Source organism: Naegleria fowleri (assembly GCF_008403515.1).
Source record: "Naegleria fowleri strain ATCC 30894 chromosome Unknown tig43, whole genome shotgun sequence".
NCBI lineage: Eukaryota > Heterolobosea > Eutetramitea > Acrasida > Naegleriidae > Naegleria > Naegleria fowleri.
This window is the reverse complement of record NW_025407975.1, coordinates 228,727-244,048: the sequence shown is the minus strand read 5'-3', so window position 1 is coordinate 244,048 and position 15,322 is coordinate 228,727. Positions and strand designations below refer to the sequence as shown.

The 15,322-nt window shown below is 36.8% G+C and overlaps 7 protein-coding genes across 7 annotated transcripts; 4 read left to right on the top strand and 3 right to left on the bottom strand.

The window, feature by feature from the left end:
• Nucleotides 1-22: 22 nt before the first annotated feature.
• FDP41_005078 (uncharacterized protein) lies at nucleotides 23-463 on the bottom strand (the record flags this gene model as incomplete). The annotated part of the gene is made up of 1 exon (XM_044708563.1): nucleotides 23-463. The coding sequence occupies one exon, from the start codon at nucleotides 461-463 to the stop codon at nucleotides 23-25; it is 441 nt and encodes a 146-aa protein (XP_044560464.1).
• A 692-nt stretch (nucleotides 464-1,155) lies between these two features.
• Nucleotides 1,156-3,250, bottom strand: FDP41_005077 (uncharacterized protein; the record flags this gene model as incomplete). The annotated part of the gene is made up of 3 exons (XM_044708562.1): nucleotides 1,156-1,834; nucleotides 1,994-2,415; nucleotides 2,582-3,250. 3 exons carry the CDS (start codon nucleotides 3,248-3,250, stop codon nucleotides 1,156-1,158), a joined length of 1,770 nt encoding a protein of 589 aa, XP_044560463.1.
• Nucleotides 3,251-3,891: 641 nt separating this feature from the next.
• Nucleotides 3,892-5,541, top strand: FDP41_005076 (uncharacterized protein; the record flags this gene model as incomplete). The annotated part of the gene is made up of 1 exon (XM_044708561.1): nucleotides 3,892-5,541. The coding sequence occupies one exon, from the start codon at nucleotides 3,892-3,894 to the stop codon at nucleotides 5,539-5,541; it is 1,650 nt and encodes a 549-aa protein (XP_044560462.1).
• A 646-nt stretch (nucleotides 5,542-6,187) lies between these two features.
• FDP41_005075 (uncharacterized protein) lies at nucleotides 6,188-7,330 on the top strand (the record flags this gene model as incomplete). Its single annotated transcript, XM_044708560.1, has 1 exon — nucleotides 6,188-7,330. The coding sequence occupies one exon, from the start codon at nucleotides 6,188-6,190 to the stop codon at nucleotides 7,328-7,330; it is 1,143 nt and encodes a 380-aa protein (XP_044560461.1).
• A 298-nt stretch (nucleotides 7,331-7,628) lies between these two features.
• FDP41_005074 (uncharacterized protein) lies at nucleotides 7,629-9,454 on the bottom strand (the record flags this gene model as incomplete). Its single annotated transcript, XM_044708559.1, has 3 exons — nucleotides 7,629-7,822; nucleotides 7,892-8,129; nucleotides 8,264-9,454. The coding sequence occupies 3 exons, from the start codon at nucleotides 9,452-9,454 to the stop codon at nucleotides 7,629-7,631; spliced, it is 1,623 nt and encodes a 540-aa protein (XP_044560460.1).
• A 1,370-nt stretch (nucleotides 9,455-10,824) lies between these two features.
• Nucleotides 10,825-13,189, top strand: FDP41_005073 (uncharacterized protein; the record flags this gene model as incomplete). The annotated part of the gene is made up of 2 exons (XM_044708558.1): nucleotides 10,825-10,888; nucleotides 11,124-13,189. The coding sequence occupies 2 exons, from the start codon at nucleotides 10,825-10,827 to the stop codon at nucleotides 13,187-13,189; spliced, it is 2,130 nt and encodes a 709-aa protein (XP_044560459.1).
• Nucleotides 13,190-13,288: 99 nt separating this feature from the next.
• FDP41_005072 (uncharacterized protein) lies at nucleotides 13,289-15,313 on the top strand (the record flags this gene model as incomplete). The annotated part of the gene is made up of 4 exons (XM_044708557.1): nucleotides 13,289-14,420; nucleotides 14,516-14,683; nucleotides 14,733-14,977; nucleotides 15,062-15,313. The coding sequence occupies 4 exons, from the start codon at nucleotides 13,289-13,291 to the stop codon at nucleotides 15,311-15,313; spliced, it is 1,797 nt and encodes a 598-aa protein (XP_044560458.1).
• Between the last annotated feature and the right edge of the window lie 9 nt (nucleotides 15,314-15,322).

The window sequence follows — 15,322 nt, the reverse complement described above, 5'->3', positions numbered from 1 at the left end:
TCGATCATCAAACTCTTATCATTCAAGCATTGCACAATCTCTTCCTCAAAACTCTGTCCTCCAAACAAACACAAAAGCTTGGAACTGTAACTCTCTTTGTTTGGGAAGAGCAACTTCTATACAAGGCAGAAAACATGTCATAGCTAGAATTGTCAGAGTCTTCACTGTCAGTCTGTTCGGGGAGCATTTCCAATTCAATTTCGTCTCCTCTCACTTCGACAACAACACCCATCTTACCATGGAGCTGAGGATCTAAGCTTTGCAAAATGGCAATGTCGTCATCGACATTAACCAATACAGTGTCATTCTTTTGAATCAATTTGTGAGTATTGATATTGGAGATGAATCTCTTGATGGATCTTGTTGTAGTAGAGGACACGAGACTTGAAGTTTGTGAACCACGAACAATGGACTGCATCTTCTTTTGTTTTTGGATTCCTCGAGAGGCTGCATTGGCTTGCATCATGAAAAAAGCCTCCTTGTTGATTTGGCTTGAATGATGATGAATAGAGATCCATACCATTATCAGCTGCAGTACAGTTCGTGAGTAAACTTGAGGATGCGGATGACATCTTGGAAGCAGGAGTAGCTTGAATTCTTTTTACGAACATGATGATGATTAGGTTCCGTAAAGGTTTGACAAAGCTTGTGAGAGAGGGCTATCGGAATAGGATGGCAGAGCGAGAATGAGTGGTTGTGAATTTTTTTTTGCTCGTAAATTTGATTCCAGAGCGCCAACGAACGTGTTTTTAATAGAAATTTCCGCCAGTGCACCTTCAAAAAATGTCTCATGCAAATTCAAAAAAATTTTGCAGTGTCAAGGAATTCAAGTTCCGTGAAGAGGAATCCGGAAGAATTTGATTTTGATCTTCATCAAATCTCAACAGATCAAAATGTTTGGTGATGAAAGACTTTACAACCACGTAAGTGTTTGTCAGCATCGTACGAGATCAAAGCTTTCATATTGTATGTGAAATGAATGATTGTTGGCTCATCATGCTGAATGGTGAAAAAGATCACAGAACCTTTTTGGTATGCCAAATCTAACAACACAACATCACTAATACATTAATAACTGAGATAAATACAGAAATAATTATTTACATTCAATTCTTTCTGAAATATATACACACAAAGGTCGTTCCTTTTAAAAATCTAAATACAATTTGTACATGACGAAACAAATCCCTTTCCACCAGGTTGATATTTACAGAGAGTGCATCTCGTTCTTCTCACAAGATCTAACGTTCCCACATCCATGACATTGTGAACAATAAGAAATTGCAAATCCTCAATAATTTGTCGTGTCTTTCGTGTCATGGTAGGATCTCTAGAAATGAGATAGGAAAACAAATCTTTGGGAAGAGGATAATCGGATTGAGGTTTTCTTGCCTTCTCTAGGGCTTTCTTCAAAGCTCTGTATTGAAAGAAACTAATGTCTTGCGAGGAGGAGGATGTACCAGAAGAAGAAGATGATGATGAACTACTTCCACTACTACTACTCAACATTGAGGTCTTCATATTTTTCACAATTGGAACCATTTCTTTGAAAAGCTTCTCAACATCAATGAGTCTCGATACTGGAACGCTGGGATAAGTTTGTTGATTTTCCGAGTTGATGAGACAAGTTGCAAAACCACAGAACGGAGATGGCCGTATGTTGAAGTTTCCTTTACCTAACATGGAAAGGAAGGGTTCCAACAATACACCCACGCTGGCTGGGAAGAAATCTTCCAATCGTATTTGTTCTTTTGTGTCCTCTTCAATGAGTTTGAGCAATTCGAGAGGATCCACATTGTAGGCCTCATCGTTTTCATTGTAGTGACTTGTTGAGCTACATTAATTTTCAGTGATAATATTAAAATTCGTGTAAAAATTGACATAAGGATTCAAAGAGTTTGTGAAAAGTCAAGTATCAAATGAAATCAAATTCCATATTGTTGTTGAAATGTTGTCAATTAAACAACTTGTTAATTTAAGCAAAAATACCCACCTTTTGAATTGTTTCATTATTTGACTTGGAGTTCTCTCTGTTTCAATGATAATAAATCGACAAAAACCCTTCATCGGGAAACGAAGTAAGTTAAGAATGGCGTCTAATCTAGGAAAAGGGCGACTCACAACAATTCTCACAATAATTGTCAAGTTGGTGATTTGTTTGAGTGCATTAAATGTGTTATTCAGCTCTACAGCTGTTTCTTTTTCAAATCCTTTCTGTACAAAAATTTGAATGGATGGATGGATGCGAGGATTCAGCAAGCACGTGTCATTTAATTGTGACAATTGTACAATTCTGAGAACTGACAATTCAAGTACAATAGCATTCTCATCGGGAATATACTCCAGCACCAGATTTAATTTCTTATTGAGTGTCACAATGTCCTCAACGAGTTTTCCATTGACTCGAATAATGACCTTTTTGTGTCATTCATTATTGGTGGTCATGGAACAATTTTTAAGAAATAAATGATCCAATAATATTTTGGGTAATGTTAAATAGTGTAATGTTACGCATATTATTATGATGGATCATGATAATTATTTAGATACATTAACTGGATAAATACAGTTCACTACCTACATTTTTCTCTTTCGGTATTAAATTCATGGTATCATAAATAGATTTGATAATGATATCATCGGGAATAAATTGCTCATCACAAAAAACATCCAAATCAACCATGAGTGGTGTATTTTCAATGATAGTTGCATCATTCTGAATTTGTTTCTCCAGCTCCTCAATTTCAATATTAAAATTGCTTTTTGTTTCCATAATATCTGGAGCATAATCAAGAGTTTTCATGAAGAAATCAAAGCTCGAACAGATTTTAATTTCCTGATCACCATGATCCAAACACTTAATGACCAACCAAATATCATCTCCCTTCTTGACAATCAATCCTTCCTTCCAATGTTCCTTTTCCAAACCTTTTCCTTCCTCTACAAAGGAACAAATGGGGCATATCGTGTGCGTCAAGAAGAGAATATTAATATCATTACTTGTACTAACATAACGTTGAGGAGAGACCGCGGAAGAAGAAGGAGAAGAAGACAAGGAGGAAGGAGGGCTGTTCGGAACGGCCAATATTGGCTGGCTCAAATTCGGCACTGTTTGTCCCGATGTTATTATCGTTGTTGTTGTTGAATTGTTATTATTGGATGGTGTTGATGGTGGTGAAGAAGAGCCAGTCGGTGTGGACGGAGTGCTTTTCGAAGAAGATTTTTTGAAAGGGATAATAAATGAAAACATTTTTTTTAAGGTGCTCTTTACGTCGGGGGGGAGCACGAAATCAACATCAACCATGTAATTGGTTCAACCATTTACATTACAATCTCATAATTCCTGAATTAGCTACAGTCAAAAATTGGATTCCAAAAGGTAGTCGTGATATCATTCCGTATTTCAAAGAAACTCTTGAAGATATTGTTTCAAAATCCTCCTGTAAGAATGCATGTATTTCTGTTGACGGCATGAAGGTTTTGAAACATATTGACACACTAAATTCAGAATTTGTTGGAGTAGTGTTCCCATGTAACTCATTTCAAGATCTATCCAAATTGAAACCTTAATCATTGACAGACGAGATGATATATTTTGTTATTAATGCCATTGATAATTCTTGGAATATGCCTATCGGATGGTTTCCTAAAAACGAGTCAATGAACAGCACACAGTTTGTAATAGATCGATTTCAAGAAATATTGAAAATTATTGATAAATCTGTAACTGTTGTTTGTGGTTGTGCTGATGCTGAAATTGATGCTCAGGCTGTTCAACACGCAATTCAAGCTACGCATAAGGATTTTGTGTTTCTCAATGATTATGTTCACAATTTTAAGAATCAAAGAAATGCCCTATTTACCTCTCAAATTACTTAACACAAAATATCAATGCCAACAATAGTCAATCTCATGCAACAATTTCCACACTTGTATGAATTGCTTGATAGAGAGGAAGTAGCTCCTAGTGATATCATGGCGTTACAATATTGTTTAAATTTAACAAGCTCACCGGTCATTGAACAGTTGAAAGCAATCAATACTCCACAATCATTAGCCGCAGCAAATTATTTGACGTTAATTCGAGAATTATATGACTGCATTAATGATAATAAGTGTCAAGTTGAGCAATTACATAATATTAAGCAACGATTTGAGCAGTTAAATCCGTTCCCCTCAAAAACAAAAAATATTTGCATACACACTATCAATGGATCCATCACTTTGATCTCACATTTTCCAAATCTTCGATCAAGCTGTATCACCACAAATTCTAATGAACTATTTTTCTCTATTGTAAGACATAAGTATCCTCGAGCAACAGAAAAACAGTTCTGTCAAATGGGTTTGTTAACATTTTTCATATATTGTATCCCTCATGCCCCTGATGATGTTCGAGGATTTTCTCTTCCTGATATTCCATTAACTGATCATTATAATGGAAAAGTGACAAAAATTCCAGATTTTTCGCCATACTGTAACCCAAACTCTCAACTTAAAGGATTCGAAAAAGAATTAGTAAAAATTAATCAACAAATTGCAAATTATGCCAGAAAATCCACTTTGAGATTAGATACTTGTGCTCCAAAGCGGATCTTTCTTTGTTGCCCTGTACCTAATTGTAAGAAATTGAAGCCTTATCTTGTAAAAGGCTGCTTTAAAAACCATTTGATCAACAAACACAAATATGATCAGAAAGCAGCTGCTGAAGAGGTTAAGAATATGGAATGTCAAGAATTTCTTCGTCAAATGCAAAGAGATATTGAATTGCGAAAAGTTACAATGTCACATGGTGAAGAAGATCAATACAAAGATTCTCAATCAGAAAATGCTACTACTAATAATTCAATAGAGGAGCTTAAGCATAAGCCTAATGAATTACGGTCCGTATTTAAAGATAAAATTTCGGTGATACATTCTAGACCTCAAGGGATAATATCATCAACACAAAATCTCATGAAAATCGGAAACAAATTATATCATATTGTGTTGATGGATTTGGAGACAACGGGAGTCAATGTCAACACCAATACTATCGTTCAAATTGCTTTTCTATCGCTGTCAACACATCAATTACATTCAATGTTTGTCCAACCAGAACCAAATGCAAATTGGCATCAAAAAGCTGCAACAATGCATCAGGACAAACTGACCATATTAGCCAAAAGTGATTTTCTTCGGAATGTGATTCCTGATGTTGTTAATTATTTGACATACGGAGAAGCAGCCGATGTAATATTCTTAGTTCATTCATGGAGTTTGGATGAGCAATTTTTCACAAAAGCGTTAACAAGTCTCTCTCATCAACCCAAAATTAAATTTCATTATTGTAGGACGATGGAGAAAATGTTACTCGGAAGAGTGGCCTTGGAGAAACAATATTCGTCTCGGATTAGCAATGATCTTCCGGGAACTCCTCACAATGCTGCTGTTGATGTGGTTATGTTGTATGATTTGCTGTTGGGCAAGTTTACGACTGACAAGAATATAGAGCAAGCTGTTGTGAAGCATCTGCAACTTCGTCAAACCACCCTGCAATAAACATTTTTTTGGTTTGCTACTTTTATAGTTAGGCCCAAAATGGAAGGCAAAAGTCTGATTGCCTACGCTCTCGATCCCCCGCTTTACGTTGACGTCTTTGAAAGTTTCAAGCTTTTGTCAAGACAGATCCTCCAATACAAAGGTTCATCTTGTTGGGTTGTTGTAGTATTCATTCATACTTGACCTGTCTGGGTATACTCCTTTTAAACTTTCCAACCAGATTTCACCGTCGAACAATTTATTTGAATTTCTGTTGATTTTGGAGTGAAAACCAAATGCATCCCGGAGTTAACTCCGAACTCTTACTCCTGGACGCACTTTGGTTGCTTCTTGTGATCAAGCAGAAAAAAAAACCAACAACAAACCGCCTCTCTCTCACTCACTGACATTCGGCCTTCCAAAAAATTCCACGAGCGTGTTTTTCGAGCTGGATTTTTTCATCATACCAAGGTCTTCTGCTTCCAAATTCTCAAGAACCGACACTACTATTAACGCTATTTATTGCTATTCTTCTTCTTCACCTTCAATAGCTGGAACCCCTTTCTGAATTCTCCAGTGTGTTCAAGCGAAAATTTATATATTCTCCATCCAGAAATATTTCTCATCCCAATTTATCCAAACACATTCAATCCATCACTATACATCAATGTCCTCTATTCATCTTACAAGATTAAATCCTCCTCCTTCTTCCGCTTCAGATATTCTCTTCCTTGGCTTCAATCAGGATTTTAGTTGTATGGCTGCTGGTGTATCCAACGGCTTTCGTATCTATAATTGCGATCCATACAAGGAAACCTTCAAAAGAGAGTTTTCTGGCTCTATTGGAATGGTAGAAATGCTCTTCCGTTGCAACATTTTGGCTCTTGTTGGAGGAGGTAATGATCCAGCATTCAATAAGAACAAGGTCATTCTCTGGGACGACAATCAATCGGCACCCATTGGAGAACTTACATTCAAATCCGAAGTTAAGGCTGTCAAGCTGCGAAGAGATAAGATTGTTGTTGTGTTGGACAAGTATGTGTACGTGTACAACTTTGACAAGTTGGAAAGAATTAGAAAATTTGAGACGTACAAGAACCCAAAGGGACTTGTTGCTTTGAGTCCATCAGATGATTGTGTCCTCGCCTTCCCGAATACAACAAAAGGTTCTGTGCGTGTCGAATTGCTCGATCAAGATAGCTCCATTCACATTCCAGCTCACGATGGTGCCATCAATTGTCTGGCTCTAAATTCTGATGGTACGAGACTTGCCACTGCCTCCGAAAAGGGTACATTGATTCGTATTTTCGATACACACAAGGGAACAAAATTGCAAGAGGTCAGAAGAGGAGCTGACAAGGCTGACATTTATGGCATTGCATTCTCTCCAGACTCTCAATTCTTTTGTGCATCCTCTGATAAGGGTACCATTCACATCTTTGCCAACAATACAGGAACTGGAAACAACTACACATCCTCTTCGCAAAACAACAACAACCAATCGTCATCCACACAAATTGCCACCAACACTAGTAACAGCAGCCTTCCACCCACTGGTACATCCCCAGACCAAATCACAAATCGAAAATCCAAAATGTCATTCTTTGGTGGGTACTTTGGCTCTGAATGGTCTCACTCGTGGTACAAGGGACCCGAATGCCCTTCCATTGTGTGCTTTGGTCAAGACAGTCGCTCCGTCATTGTTTTCACAGCAGAAGGTTCATACATTAAGCTTGTTTTCGATCCAAAGAAGGGAGGAGAATGTCAAAGAAAGTCGTTTGCTCGTTTTGCAAAACCAAACAAGCACTAAACATTGGTTTTATTGCGTCAGCATCTTTGATGATTCATCATGTAACATTTCGAAGGCACAGTTGTGCCTCCTCTTATCCCTTACTTTTTCCTCACCACACACGCTATCTTTCTCATCCACCAATCATCTATTAACAGTGTGAAGTCTCTGCTAACATGTGAACCTTTATTAAAAAACTTTTATTCTTCCTGTTGAGACATTGTTGAGATTGTGTGAAATGTGAAGTGTGTACGACAACATGACGATATATCACATTCTAAATGAAAAAATCTTGGTCAATCGATTCACTATCAACATATTACTGAGACTTGAATTTTTCTTTAAGAAACTTAATATTCTCATGCATTACCTCCAAAGCACCTTCTGCAGACACGATCAATCGTTCATCTTTATCCTTAGAAGTTTCTTTTTTAACTATGGCGTGCATCATTTTGTGTAAAACAGATGCTCCTAATCTGGCCAATTTTTCAACTAGCTTCTTTGGTACTTTGCCTATTTTCCATTCAATTACATTTATCCATTAAAAATATAATCCATCATCTTGTCCAATTCATCACATACCTTTCAAATCAATCCAATCAAACGAATAATACTTCAGCGTGTCATTTGTTTTTCTATCCACCACAAAAACAGAATAAATGAAAACTCGAACCACATCTTTCATGATCACAGCTTCCTCATGGACTGAAGGTTTTTGAATAAATATTAATCGATCAAAGGAATCTGTTTCCTTATTATACAAATCTGGAATGATCGTCCTAGCCACCACTGCTTCTCGTTTTGAAAATGGAAAGGGCGACTGTTTTTGTTGTCACAATCGTCATTGAATCATTGTGTAAAAACACAATCATCAAAAATTCAATCAACCATTTCAAATGTCAATAGTCAATACTTTCAAAAATTTTACAATATTAAAATTACAGACCTACTTACGTCAAGTTCCAAATAGACAATTGTATTCGAGTAATCAATATTACTTTCAGGATCATATTCGATGTGATCCAATTGTACTCTTCTCTTACACACTTTTGAAATCATCTCCTCCATCGATTTTGAAAGAATCATTTCGAAAAATTCAGTATGTTTTCCTGACGCCAATCCAGAACAACACACAACAGGCAATGCTCCATCGGTCGGATTCAAATAAAAATTATTGGAACTGCTTAGTGTTTTCATTCCAAATTTTTCTTCAATAGTTTTCCATCTCGAAGAATCAGAAAGAGAGCTTATTAATTCTTTCACCATGGCATAATCTTTGGAATTGACATAGAGAGAGGTATTGTCAACGAGAGGACGATCAGTAATTTTTGTTTCTTTCAATTGAATTTCAACATCATCGGCTGTTTCAACCTCGGCATCACCATCGTCCTGACTGCTACTACCACCATTGCTTTTATCGGATAGGTTCGAAGACGAATCATGAAGAGAGTGTGACGAGGAAGATCCGTGCTCATGTTCAACTGAGTGACCACTACTCGTCGACGAGTTAGTCACCACTCTCATGGTTCCCAATTGATCCAATACTTGTTTTGGATCATTGCATTTCAATTTTTTCATTTCCTTCTTGATGAATTTTTTGAAATTTTCAGAGTGAATGAAACGAGGAAAATTGTCATCTCTGAGTTCAGTGAAAATGACATCTTGTGCCTTATTAAATAAATCTGTTGGACATGAAATGAAATCATCGAATGCACGCAGATCATTCTTTTCTGAAATTTGTTTCCAATTTTTCATAATTTCATTTCGTATCGTCATGGATAAATTCAATTCATATTTCGAATTCACTTGAATGAAATTACTCATAATCTCATTGGCCATATTTGCTCGATTCTTTTCGAGTCGAGTTTTTTGATACTTTTCGACGGCCTCATAGAATAGAAAAGGCTCTTCATTGAGTGATTGTTGTAGATGGTGTCGAAAGGCTTCTCTCGCTTGCTCATGATCAAAAATTGCCTCAATTCGGAATTTGTAGAGAGAAATGTAGTCTTCGAGAGAGAGATTGGAAGTGTTCAATGATTGAGTAGAGATGGTATTCCCAGTGCCACCCTTTGGAGATGATTCATGAGATGTAGTTTTTTCATGAGAGGTGGAGTGATGCCACTTGTCAAAGTGACGATGAAGCATTTTTTTGGAGATGATTAACTTTCAAAATGGCACGGGTGGCCAACTCAAGCGTATTTTTTCGTGAACACATCAAGCTGCAAGAGAAAATTTCGCTGGGGATTTTTAATAAAGCTACGATCATAGTATGATTTTATGATGATTTCAACCCCTCAAAACTTGCCAATGCAATATATTGTTGCTGACACGTGAAGGAAACACTACTTAATAATTGGTGCGTCAATAAGTTGAATTGGCATTACAAGAGCCGTGGTGGTAACGTCCTAAAACTTTGTCACGTCCAGGGTGGTATAGTATTGAAGGGGCCCTTTCCCCTCTTCGTCACATTATCAACACCATCTCTCTCAAACCACAACTCTTACATTGAGAAACGTGTTATGAAATTGTTGCTAAAATGTTTTCAAACTTCTCTTAGAAAAGGGTTTTAAAAAAAATTTCAATTTGTGGAGTTCAATATGATTGAGAAGAGTTTGAAATTAACACCAAGCCCGTCAAAAGTGCACAACAAATAGAACATCCTTGAGTGTAAAGTGGTCTGTTGTTCTAGAATTTCATGCTGCTTGTTTGCACTTTACACGGGCTTTATGTTTAATTCAGCCAAAGTCAGTGACACCTTTTTTTAAGGGCTGTTATTAATTGAATATTAGGTCTCACAATACCAAACAAAAGAATCTGAAACTAGATGGAAAGAAGCATCTACCATATGAAAATCTTGGTTTCAGCATGCTTAATTGTAGAACAGTTCAACTCTGAAACAAAATTTGAATAATGGTCGGTGTTATTAATCGAGTAAAAAATAAAAGTGCGCTCGTAAAGAATCTTGTCTCGAATCTTGGTCATTTTTACTGAAGGAGTTGGCCACCCGTGCAAAATGGGAGGAGGTCAAATCAAACAAGATGATCCTCTCATTTCTATATCCTTTAAGAAAGAAGAAACAGTTTGCCATGCTCTTGAAATATGGAGAACATCATCATCAAGACCCACAACCATTCGAACCACAAGACAACCCACTCGCCGAATACTAAAGTTCTTTCCAGATAAAACGCGATCACCAATTCGGAAACCAAAAATCGGTTGGATGGTCGGTCGGGGTAATGACGCGTAAGTTCGACAGACCACACAAAAAAATACCACAGCGTGTCCAGAGTGTTGGTTTTTTTATGCACTTTCGAAAGTGGGAAAGTAGTATCGAGGAGAGAGAGATTGCGTTGTGAGATAAAAATTTTCTTTTAGTATCCTTTGCGAGCATACGTTCATTATCAATAGTTACTATTATTGATAGTATCGTCGTGTATTATTAATATATTCATTATTTATTATTCTTTTTTCCACACGAGTATTTAAAATAGATTCAAAACATCAAAACTATCATCATGAATTATCCGAGTATCAATCAACGATTAGATATTGAAAATGAGAAGGTTTGGATGAAGCTTGGTAAGTTGATGATAATAATGGATGTTGTTGTAGTGATGGAGAATAATGATCCTATAACTGTGGCTGTGGCTGTTGTTGTCGATCATAAATTCGTAACCTCATCATGGTACTATTATTATGATTTCCATCTTCATCCGAACCAATGTTCTTTTTTTAATTGATCAATCAAATTTGATCATCACCATTTTTACATCCAACAATACGAACAACAAACATTACGCTCCATTAACAACAGGCCAACTTGCCGATGCAATGAACGAACCCGAGAAGGCCATTCAATACTATGAACGAGTACTTCAATACAATCAATACAACGTTCCAGCATTGACAAGCGTTGCTTCAATTTATAGAATGAAAGATCCGCCAGACTTTCCTAAAGCTGTTGAATACTATCATCGTGCTCTCCAAACTGAGGACAACAATACAGAGATTTGGGGAAATCTAGGTCATTGCTTTTTAATGATGGATGATCTCACCAAGGCTTACACAGCCTATCACCAAGCAATTTATAATGCAAAATTACAAAATAAGACCAAACAAGATCCACATTTGTGGTACGGAATTGGTATTCTCTATGAAAGATACAACAGCTTGGACAATGCCGAAGAAGCTTTTAGAAGTGTGCTCAAAATGGATGCACAATTTGAGAAAATTAATGAAATTTACTTCCGTCTCGGTATTATCTACAAACAACAGAAAAAGTATGAACAGAGTTTGGAGTGTTTTGGACGAATCCGTAAGAACCCACCACCTCCTTTGACTGAAGCAGACATTTGGTTTCAAATTGGACATGTCTATGAATTGAAGAAGGATTTCCAAGAAGCAAAGAATTCCTATGAAAAAGTTCTACAATTTAATTCCAATCACAGCAAAGTTCTTCAACAACTGGGTTGGCTGTATCATCAAAATACTGAGTTTCAAAATCAAGATATTGCCATTCATTACTTGCAGAGATCGATCGATGCAGATCCAAACAGTGGACAAACTTGGTATTTATTGGGAAGATGTTTCATGGCCCAGAAAAAGTATCGATACGCCTACAATGCGTATCAACAAGCTGTGTTTAGAGATGGAAAAAATCCAACATTTTGGTGTTCTATTGGAGTTTTATACTATCAAATTAATCAGTATAGAGATGCGTTGGATGCTTATACTAGAGCCATTCGTTTAAATCCATACCTAAGCGAAGTTTGGTACGATTTAGGTACACTCTACGAGTCATGCAACCAAATTCCTGATGCATTGGATGCCTATCAACGTGCAGCTGATTTAGATCAGAACAATGAACATATTCAACAACGATTAATTTTCCTCAAGTCCATGGATAGAAGTAATCCACCATCAGAGGAATCAAAGAATTTGACCGCTGTTGAGCCACCCACTGCTGCCTCTCAATATCAGTCTGGAGGTGGATTTTTCTCGAACAATGCTCCCTCCATGAACCCGCCACCATCGAATGTGCCATCTGGTTCAGCAAATTATCAGAATACACCATACTATCCACCACCCACTAATGCTCCTCCTCCAAAACTTTCCATGGATTCCATGCCACCATCGAGTGCTCATCCTCCCTCTATGAATGGTCAATATAATGCATCTGGCAGTGCCATGTCTGGACAGTCATCTTTGCCGCCTGTGAACTTGCCACCAACACCTCGTTCCTCTGAGCCTGGTGTTCTACCACCACCGACTGCCACAATGTCAACAGGAGGCGTCAATGATAGACTTCCACCACCACAGCAGTATGTTGGTGCCACCAACACATATGGTGGCTCCTATCCACCTCAGCAGAATCCTCCCAAGTCGGCCACATCAAGTGGTAGTGGTGGTGGAGGTTTTGGACCAGTGTCTTCTCAGCCTCAAACCTCTCCTCAACAATCGCAATTCTCGGCAGGTCAAGGCACGCCCTATGCTGGTCAGCCTCCTTCCTACACCTATCCTCCACAAGGATCACAGACACTTGTTCCCCCAAGCACAACCAATTTGGGAGAGACGTCACCTTTGAAGAGAAGGTTAAGCCCCTTGCCACAACCATCTGAGCATCAAAGTGACGTGAAACGAGTAAAGCAAACTCCAAAGAATGACGCTGACAGTGAGGACGACGAAGATGAGCAAGATCAAATGGTTATTCACGAGCCAGAAGATTCAGAACCAAATTCGGGCACTGCTCAAAATTCGACTCCTAAAATTGTGGGTACTGCCTCAGACGTTCATCAAGAAACAGAACCTCCAATTGGTAAGGCAAAGAGTCGATTTGTAAGAGCAAAGAAGCTTAATGATAATTCAGAGGAAAAAGATTAATAATGCTTATAAATTTTCATTTGTTCTCGAGAACATTCGATTTCAGATGCACGAGGATGATCATTAAAGTTTCAAATTATTATTCATTACCATAAAAAAATGAATGAATTTCCCGAAGATGCTCCTTCATCATCGGTATCCATCAATACTTCTTGTAATACTCTCAATGTTGCAATGTCTTTGGGAGTGCAGTTCTCCACTCCTACAAATATGATGATCCCTAATAATCATAATGAATTAAAGAATGAGAAATCAACAATTTCTTCACTTGACTTTAACATTTCAAACTTATCGGAAAATCGTATTACAAAGAATGATTCATCAACCTCATCACCATCATTACAACTTCCGACACTCCTTTCCAATACAACATCCGTATCACCCAGATCTCCCCGAAAATTATTACCGCAACCCATGAACATCACTAATAATACAGAATACATTTCAAAATCACCCAAAAAGATTTCTAAAGTTAAACACTTACCTCGTGTAAATAGTATATTTAAATATATTCAAGGAGAATTGGATTTAAATTCGAGAATAGCTTCTCTGTTACACAAATCACCTGTAAAAACACCATTATCGGCCAATCAATTATTTAGTGAGGCTTTAGTGGGAAGTAGAGCGGATTTACCTAACAATGTTGCAACTCCAACTTCAACAACCATAAATACCATTTCGAGCGAGCCTTCTTCCAGGTTGAATGAAGAAAAATCATCAGCAAGTTTGAAGAAGCTCACTTACGGAGAAGAAATACGAAGGAGTATTTACAACTTCATTGAAGTTCCTTTCATGTTGGAACAATATTTATTTTTCGGATTTTTCATTTGTTTTGATTCATTGCTGTTTCATTTCACATTTTTCCCTTTGAGAATTATTTTTGCCTTAATTGGTTTACTGACAAGAGGGATTACAAAACTGAGCAATTCGAGTGTTTGTGATTTACTCAAACTATTTGCTCTTGCTGTGAATGTATATATTGTATTTATTACTATAGATTATTCTCTATTGTATCATGCAATTAGGGGAGAGAGTGTACTAAAACTGTTTATGCTGTATAATATGTTGGAGATTTTTGATCGTCTATGCTCGGCTTATGGTCAAGATTCTATTGTATCCATGATATTCACTTCAACAGATCCAAAATTTAAAACTCAAACTGACAGTTATGGAAAACGAAAATTAATATTTAACGCAGTATTCTCCTTTATGTCACATCTTGTCTACTTGTGTAAGTATTAGCAGCGATGTGATCGTTACAAATAATAGGAATGGATACATTTAACACGTTATTTATTGGTTTTGTCTGAAATATCCATATTATAGATATACACACAATGGTATCTCTGTTGAGAATTATCACCCTAAATATTGCTCTAAATTCTCGAAATCAATCCCTTCTCACTCTTTTAATTTCTACTAACTTTGTTGAGCTAAAGGCCAGTATATTTAAAAAATCAGTGAAAGAAGCTCTCTTTCAATTATCTTGTACAGGTAAGTGACATCTAATGAATTAATCAAACCATTTCTATGGCATTGTTAGACATTGTTGAGCGTTTTGAAATGGTCGTATTTAGTGTAGTGATTTTCTTTCAAAATTCACTATACAGTGGGGAGTATGAAATTGAAGAATTTCTACAAATTATTTTTACGATAATATCCTCTGAAATGATTGCAGACTCTATTAAGCATGCTTTTATTTGTAAATTTAACAAAATTAATTGTGAAACATATGATAATTATATTCTCAAATTGTCCTCAGATTTGACAAGCATGACTCATTTTGATGTAAGTGTTAGAACAATAAGTCATCAATAATATATGTGTGGACATTATTGAAATTTGGTTGAAAATGAAAATTCGTGTGACTAGTCTTTTCTTGATAATACAAACATTGTGGCAAGAAGAGTTGGCTTTGTTGAGGGTCCTCTTATTTGTGTGGTTTTGAGAATGTTTTTGGAATCTATGGAAAGAAGATGGGAATTCATTAGATCGAATACTGCGCTTTGGACGTTTGTGACCATTTTATTTACCTATATATGTCTGTTTTTGTTAAAAGTTCTAATCTCTATCATGGTCGTAGGTCATGCTGCAAAAAGAATCACAAATAGTCGCAAAAAATAAATTCACAAT